The sequence below is a fragment of the Aulonocara stuartgranti genome, assembly GCF_965226115.1.
Source record: "Aulonocara stuartgranti genome assembly, chromosome: 15".
Classification (NCBI taxonomy): Eukaryota; Metazoa; Chordata; class Actinopteri; order Cichliformes; family Cichlidae; genus Aulonocara; species Aulonocara stuartgranti.
Genome location: NC_138951.1, coordinates 24,018,073 through 24,026,194, shown reverse-complemented (window position 1 = coordinate 24,026,194; position 8,122 = coordinate 24,018,073). Strand labels below are relative to the sequence as shown.

Here is an 8,122-nt window from a genome sequence, read left to right as displayed (position 1 = left end):
TGTGCACCTCCAGGCCAGAGGGGGACGATAAACAGTTATTATGGCATTGAAAATTATCGTTAACCTGCTGTGCTAGCTTGGTGTGTTTAATGTGGTGAAGTCCAGAGCACTGAAAGTCCTCCAGAGTCACTCAGGTCAGTGTTTTCCCTCTAAAGTTACATGTTTGTTCTCAGATAATAGAGTCAAATCTCCCCTGTGAAGGATATTAATCCAAAAATGCACTGAAATTAGTCGCACCTGGAGATATCTGCAAAGATATGTTCTCCAGATGTTTAGGAAAGGAGCTTCTTTTATTACCTCCTTTAGGATAGGAGCCACAGTAGGAGGATCCTTTATGAAAGCAAAGGAGAAATTCATCCATCCAAGAATTAATGGAGAAGAGAACTTGTAAGAAAAAAAAAAAAAACCTGTTACAAATTACTCAAGCAGATTTAGAACCGAAGGGTTTTCTTTTCTTTCTTTTTTATTGTATAAGGTGCAAATTGCTGTGATCACTTGTGTTTTTAAACCTGGTTAACCTAAAGTCTTATTAATACCTTAGAAGAAAACTTGTACAGAGAGGGGGGACAACTTGCCCTTATGGAAAGACATATTTTGAACAGGCTTCTGCTGCCACCTGCTGGCTGCGGGACGAGCAGCAACCCTGGTGTCTCGAAAAAATCAGCTGTCAATAAAAACCGGATAAATTGACTTCACCATAAATTAAACTATAATGCAAAGAAAGAAGAGAAAAGAAACATTAACCAGAGGTGTGAAGGATACACAAGATAAAACAGAACACAATAATTGCAGATCATTTCACATAATAGTTTAAAGTAGTTTTTGTTTAACTTATCATGTGACCAGACTGGTTACAGAGGAAATTTAGTGAGAGGAGAGAACAGAAAAATATTACTGAAATCAGCCAAATATACATGTATATAATTGAGTGGGAAAAAAGTTTTTTATCGGGTTAATGTTTATCACACAATGCATATGATCACTGATTCTGTTTACTCAGGCGTTTGAGGTAGTTTGGTGATTCCTTCCTTATTTTTGAGTAATGCAGTGCAGCGTTTATTGCTCTGCAGTCTCATTATAACAGATCTTTACGCCAATTTTGAAAGTGACTTATAAAAATGGAAATATTTTTAAAGCGGAGTTTGAAGTTATAAAAGTGTAGGTGAAAGGAAACCATTTAAAAATTCTTGGCTGGGTTATTATTATTTTCCTGTATATAATAGGGGGGGGGGGGTCTTGATGGCTTTTAAATTATTATTTTTTTTATTGATTGATTAATAAATATTGTGGTTGATGGGTGTCCACATTTCTTTCTTACTTTTCCACATGTTAACCTTTCTTCATTAATCACAGTTTTATTGCATTTTTATTATTGTAGCTTTTCTGAACATTTTACATGCAAAAACCTCTAATTCTTTGTCTTGTTTTTGTGATGTTTTAATAAATTTTTTGATATTTCTCCTTTTGTGAATGCAAAATACAAACATAGTTTATCTTTGTGTTATAAATAGTTAAGAGGTTTTAGAAAAAAACAAAGTGTAGTTTGGACACTAATTAAAATCATGTTCAGGATGAGTTTGTCTGATCAGCTGTGCCTCGCTGCTGTTTTTAAAAGTTCTGGGTGACGTTAGAGCTCAGTGCATCAGACGGTGCTGATTTTGGTCTTTTTGCTGGACTTCTTGTAAGTCACACGAACGCTGCACAAACTAACAAGCACACGGTCGCTGTTTAATGGGCTAAAAAAACCCTCCAGACTAGTCCTTTAAAGTCCGAGCGTGGGTTCCTCCCCCTCTTCTTCCTCTTCTTCTGCCCTTTTATAGCAGCAGGTGACACATTATAACTTTCTCAAAGCTTAACCAGCCAAACCCCCACCCCATGACATCATCCCTGTGAGATGAGCTGACCTCTGACAGACACACACACACGCACACACACACACTCACAGGGGGGTTGGGTCTTTCTCTTCTTTGTCACAACACAGTAAATAGCTGGTTTTCTTGCTCTGAATGAAGTCGTCTGTTGCAGTAATCCTGTCAAAACAAAAATGTTCTGCCTTAAGACTCTAAAACCAGGGGGAAAAATCTGTTTCTCCTAATATTCAAATATGTTGTGTTTAGCTCTGATTGTAAAGCAAAAACTGGAATCCAAAACCACTACAGCCCATTAAACCAGTGTTTTGATGGTCTGTGGTGTGTAGAATAAGTTATAACATCTATAAAAAAAACTGTGAATGAATAAAGAGGAGTGTATGATTGGATTAAAGTTATTAGAGAATAAACTCACCACCTTACAGCCATCCACATTAAGGCGAGAAACCAGGTGCAATAGATGTTATTCCGTCACTGGGAAACATGACAAACTCAAGCAAATGTTTATTTAAACATCTGGCTTTTTGGAGATATGAAATACATTTCTTCACCACTTTACTCCAGATTCTATTTATCATTTGATCCAAACTTTGGTCAGAATCGGTAGTTCCCTCTCTTATAGGTTTTGTGGTAGACATGTTCCAAACTTTTTATGATTTGTTGTGTATGAATTAAAGATAACCTGTCGAAACAAATGTGCCTCAGCAGGTAAAGTGGGCTGTCTGCTGACTGGAAGGTCAGCGGTTTCTCCCTCAGCTCATCCAGCCTGTAGGCTGATGTGTCTCTGTGTTTATCAGACAGAAACAAGTGCACGTATGAATGTGTGAATGAGGCATGTTGTATAAAGTGCCCTGTGTACTTGGGCAGTAGAAAAGCTCTATGCAAGAACCAATCCTCTAACAATTTAACAGACTAGTAAAATAGAGTAAACTGAAGCACACACACACACAATTATTTCTCCAGTATCTATTTAAAATGTTCCAAAATTCACCAACTGCATAAATCAGCTTATTTCAGTGACTTTGATTAGTGGAAGTGGGTCTAGACCTTGATGAGCTGCAGCTGCCTGTGTCACGATGCAGGTGCTCAAAGTTTGCAAGGCTTTGCGAGGCACGCCCTCATACCAATAAAATGGGTCAATTGGCAGTGACTCTTCACGAGTCAGGGGACAGGGTAGAGGGGGACTACCCAAAGATTCACAAACTATGGGTAGTGACAAGAAACGACCTTCATCCAAATGCTGGCTGGGCTCTCCCTTTGTGATAATACAAGGAGTTCAGTTATTCAGTGGGTACTCAGGGTAGAGCCACTACTCCAGGAGTAGGAACTAGCTGAGGTGCTTGATATTCATGGATGGATATCTTGAAAAAAGCAAACGTATTTGAGTCTTTCATTATTTGCAAGATTAGCAGTGTCCACTTAAAGTGCACTTTCCTACTCAACCACAAGACGGCGTCTTCATTTGAACTCCTGTAATCTGTAAGAAATATGTAGTGAGGCTTAAAATAAGGGGGAAGATAAAAGAGTACATGTTCTTACAGCTGGTCAGGATGGTGTGTTGCAAAAGCAGGGGAAAGATCTGCACACCATTTGTTTCCAGGTAATGCTGTAGCATCACTCTGTGTTCTTGGCTAGCTCCATGTTAGCAGTAGTGCAGTTGTTTCTGTCCTGGACGCAGTTTTCACGTCAGCATGAAGCTGCTGTTCTTTCATGCAGTGAAAATAAAAGTGATGTTCATATCTGATAACCGAGGAGCCTGAGTGATGTGACTACTGACTTTAGCACAGTAATGTGTTACGTTACTGCGTTACTGAAAAATGTAATGTGATTACACTAACATGCTACTTTGCAGTGCATTTCTTCCAGACAGCATCCATTCCATTTTAACCTCCTACTGCGGCGTTGTAGAGCACCGGTGTTTTTCCTGGTCAGGACGAGGTGACCATAAGCAAATCACATCTGCTGGCATATGTCGCTCTTTGGTGTCATTTGAGCCGGGCGTGCGCCTCAGTTTTATAACCTCGAGCAGGTTCTGGGTTGCAGGCACGAGTGTCAGATCGTGTTGGGGTTTTATAGTGCCATTTGAATGAAGTATCAGTGCAGAAGCTCAGAGTTTCATAGGTTAGACAGGGAGTGATGCTACAACAGTTTGAAATGATGAGATTTTCTGGGAAGAAATTTGAAAAAAAGAGTTTTTTTCTTCTTCCAGTTTAGACTTCTTCTCCTCTTTTACCAGGGCTCACGTGGAGCTTTTATCAGAGTGGTGACGCCTATTGTTCAGGGGAATGACAGAGAGTATGCATGCCCGCATACTGAACACTTGCTTATTGAATTATCTGTAAATCTCAGTGCCAAAGCATTCCTTTAAATTGAACCAGATCACGTTGGAAAATGAGCTGCTGGGGATTTTATTAATAAAAGAATTCAGCTGCATATCAGCTAAAATTGTGATGTTATTAAGGCTGAATTGTGACCTATAGATCCTGACCTGCTTTAGAGCAGCTTTTAAGTTGCTCATATACCCAAAGAAAGTGATTATTACTCATATTACCCGAGGCCAACCTCTGCAGGTCTTAAATGGCCCGCCGTGCAGAGATGGTCATGCAGCTTTAATTTCAAAGGACTAAACGAAGCCTCTGTGGGTCTCATGGTTTAGAGCTGAATGCTGTAATGATTGCAGCCTTTGCAGATTGTTTCACCGCGGGGATGAAAATGTTTATCTTTTTAAAAAATAAGATCATGCAAAGCTTAAGAAGAAAAAAAGAATAAGTCTTTTTCTTGCTTCCCTTTTGATTGTGTCGTGACCCATCACATTTATCTTGGGACCCCTTGGGGGGTCCTAATCCCCCAGTCTGGAAATCACTGCCTTAAATACTCCTTATGATCCTCGGGCTGCTCTGATGTTTATGATTCACAAGTCCAAAAAATTGGGTCATTATAAAATCACCATCATCATTAAAACATGGAAAAGAACAAAGTATATTAACCTGAATTATACATTTTCCGATATGTACCAAGGATTTTTTTTTAGTTTTAAAATAATTCAGGATTAATTTGGATACTTCAGGGTAATTTATATTTTAGAAAATGTTCCAGAAGGGCTGAAATTAGAATTTTTTTAAAAAACAAAACAGAACCCAACAACATGATTTGTCCTGCAGATAAATCACTGAAATGATCATTTAAAAAAAGTTTAAAATAATAAAATATATATATATATATATATATTTTTTTTAAATATGGGGGATTTTAGGACCAAATGGTCCAAAATGATTCATTTGTTTGCCGGGGCCCAGAAATGAGTCACCCAGGTTTCAGCCCATTCAGAAATAGGATTTTCTTTCTTTTTTTTCTTTTTTTTAAAGATAATTGAGGATTCGGATACTTCAGTGTAATTTGTATTTTCGAAAATGTTCCAGAAGGGCCGAAATGAGCATTTTTATAAAAAGAACCCTTGTCCTGCAGATAAATCACAGAAATAAGAAAAAACAATGACTAATTTGTTTGCAGGGGGTCCGCAATTACTCATCTCGAATTCAGCAGCCCATGTAAAAAACAAACAAACAAACAAACAAAAAATCCTGTTCATCCTTTGAGATCTGAAGGATCCGCCCTACGGGGCCAGTACAGGCTGAAATCACACGACTCACCTCTGTTCAGATTTTTATTTACCGCCATAAATAACCAGTTTATTACACAGGGCAACATTATAAATAGATTTATGAAACACATACGAAAAACATCTCTCAGAAAAAAGTGACTTTGTTGTTGCAGCGAACACAACGTAAACGACATCAGAATAAATCGCACAAAAACTGCTAAAACATTTGCTGTGATCAGTTCTATCTTACAGGGGGCGGGGTAGTTTTAGACGGCTCGCGCGTCTGAGCGAGGTCACCAAAGACACCAAAGAAGATGAACATGTGTGAACTCGTTTCCTTGGTTACAAGAATTAAACGCTCTAAAATTTGTGCCAAACTCCTTTCAAAAAACACAGATTTCACTTCGAGGCCGAAGCGGTTTTTATGATATTCTGACAGGGCAGAAGGCCGGTTACGATCTCACGAAGAGGGCACGCACAAGTCTTACGCCGGGCTTCACCAGGCCCAATGGTACACGTGCGCCAGCTGCTGCACCCCTGGGTGCTGCTGCACCCCCGGATGCTGCTCCGGGCCGTATGCGGGGTGCAGCAGGGGGGAGTAGGCGCAGAGCGGCAGGCTCAGGCCGGACCTCAACGTCGCCTCCATCTCGCTGGCTGCAGCCCGGCCGCACGGCTTTCCGTCCCGCACCAGCACCGGGATGGCGACCCGGCGGGCCGACAGCAGCTGCAGCGCGTCCACGCTGTGCCCGGCGCGTGCGCGCTTCATCTTGTAGCGGTGGTTCTGGAACCAGATCTTCACCTGGTTCGGCGTGAGGCGGATCAGCCCGGCCAGATGTTCCCTCTCCGGGGCAGACAGGTAGCGCTGCTGTCGGAAGCGGCGCTCGAGCTCGAAGGTCTGCGCCTTGGAGAAGAGCACGCGCCGCTTCCTGCCGCGCGCCTTCTGCGCCCGAGCGCACCGCGCGTCCCGCTCTGCGTCTGGGGACTCATCCGTAGACAGCTCCGGGGATTTGGGATCGGCGCGAGGCTCCAAGGACAGCCCGTGCACTGCAGGGAGAGAGACAGTAAAGTAATCTGATTACTCTCTGAGACTCAGTGGCAGATTGATGGCGTGACTGGTTTGAGCTCAGGTGTGTTTTTACAAACAGAACCAGCAAAGCGACTTTAAGCTTCTTAAGTTCATTGGGAGAAAAAAAGTGAAGCGATCAAAAATGTCAGAAGCTGAATTACCGACACAGCAACACAGAAGCTGAACTCGAAGTTTAGCGGATCAGATAAAAAAAAAAACCCGATCCAGTTACAAGTAGAAACGTAAATAAATAATTATTTAACGCAGTTTTTAGGAGGCTGTTTCACGATTATTTGACGGAAATATCCATATTTAAGCATATTTTCACATATTTTCGAGATTTGGAGCAGCAAGGGCGAGGGCGGTCAGTGTGAACGCGTGAACTTTTATAGTCATTAAAATCAAAGAAGTCTCTCACGTGAAAAGGGCAGGTTACCGGGTGTGCTGCTCCACGTGCCCAAACGCTCACCGGCGCGCTCACACAAGCCCCGGCCGCCTGACACCTCCGTGGAGGCCTCCTCGGTGTCGTCCTCCTCGGTCTCTTCGGTCCCGGACCCGCATCTCCCCGTCGAGTCGGGAAGGTCCAGGATGTCCCGCACGGAGAACCCCGTCTTTGCGTTGGCGCCAAACGGCATGGCGCGGGGAGGACGGGAGAGACGAGAAGAAGGGGAGAGTTCTGGGCTCGTATCCAGGAGGGTGAAGAGCTGCCGTTAAACAGGAGCAGGCAGCGGAGGGTTCGGGTCCATGAATGCCGTCAGAGGGGAGCCCGGAGCTGCACGGGCCGACCGGAGAGGGTTTAACAGCATGAAAAATACATGAGGGAAGACGTTCAGACAGTGTGGCACCGTCCTTTTAACGTGTGTGTGTGACGGTAAAAAGGACGGAGGCGGGTCCCGAGAGTCAAGTGGATGAGGGTGTGCAGAAAAAAAACGGAGCAGTGAATTAACAGAGACGTCGGAGCGTCAGGGAGGAGATGAATGATTAATGATGGAGGATTAGAAGGAAAGAAGCGACGCATTTACACATGTTAGCGCCACTGATCCGCTTCCTGTTTACCGCAGAAATAAAATCTCCAGTATTTCCATCAAAATGCGCTCATGGTGCCTGAACAGCAAACGGCAAGAAGAAAGACACAACAAAAATGTTTGAGGATAATTTATTTATTTATGCAGGACCATAAGTATCAACTCGGTAAACTGAAAAAATCCCTAAACCTTCTACATTAGAGCTATAACCAATCCATTATACCTAATAAAATATACAAAGCATCAAATAATTTATTCAAATAAAGAGATTAAAAATGTTTTTATATTGATTAAATTACATTTAGAAAAAAATATAGTCAGAATGACTACATTAATAACTTCTCTAATTTATTGATATTCATAGATTTAACCCTTGGCCACAAAATTATTCTTTTTAATATCGTATTGGGGTTTTTTTTGTAAACAATGACTTTAATTTTAATAATATTGTTTATTTTTTTAAAAACCTGCCATTTTTTTACATTGTTAATTTGTAAATCATCATTTAAAAAAAAAAAGAAGAAGAATCTGTAATTTAATGCAAAGTTATGGCAGAAATGAT

At 41.5% G+C, this 8,122-nt stretch overlaps 2 protein-coding genes across 4 annotated transcripts in view; one reads left to right on the top strand and one right to left on the bottom strand.

Annotated features, from left to right (window-relative positions):
- Positions 1-8,122, top strand: part of pax1b (paired box 1b) — a 28,946-nt gene continuing 20,824 nt past the window's right edge. For both annotated transcript variants that reach the window (XM_082506340.1, XM_082506341.1), the window contains exon 1: positions 1-134. The gene's annotated coding sequence lies outside the window, so the exon portion shown is untranslated. The remainder of the gene's footprint in view (positions 135-8,122) is intronic.
- Positions 5,529-7,763, bottom strand: nkx2.2b (NK2 homeobox 2b). 2 transcript variants are annotated; one of them, XM_082506738.1, is made up of 2 exons: positions 6,954-7,763; positions 5,529-6,513 (listed from the first exon to the last, which is right to left on the bottom strand). In XM_082506738.1, the coding sequence occupies exons 1-2, from the start codon at positions 7,168-7,170 to the stop codon at positions 5,966-5,968; spliced, it is 765 nt and encodes a 254-aa protein (XP_082362864.1). In that variant the 5' UTR covers positions 7,171-7,763; the 3' UTR covers positions 5,529-5,965. The 2 variants fall into 2 exon arrangements, with proteins under 2 accessions (XP_082362864.1, XP_082362865.1); XM_082506739.1 differs by having other exon boundaries at positions 6,972-7,763.

Excerpts from the sequence above, each read along its gene's own strand:
- nkx2.2b (XM_082506738.1), bottom strand. The coding sequence starts at position 7,170 with ATGCCGTTTGGCGCCAACGCAAAGACGGGGTTCTCCGTGCGGGACATC. Across the intron at positions 6,514-6,953 it reads CGGTAACCTGCCCTTTTCAC|TGCACGGGCTGTCCTTGGAG; the intron begins GTGAGAGACTTC and ends CTCTCCCTGCAG.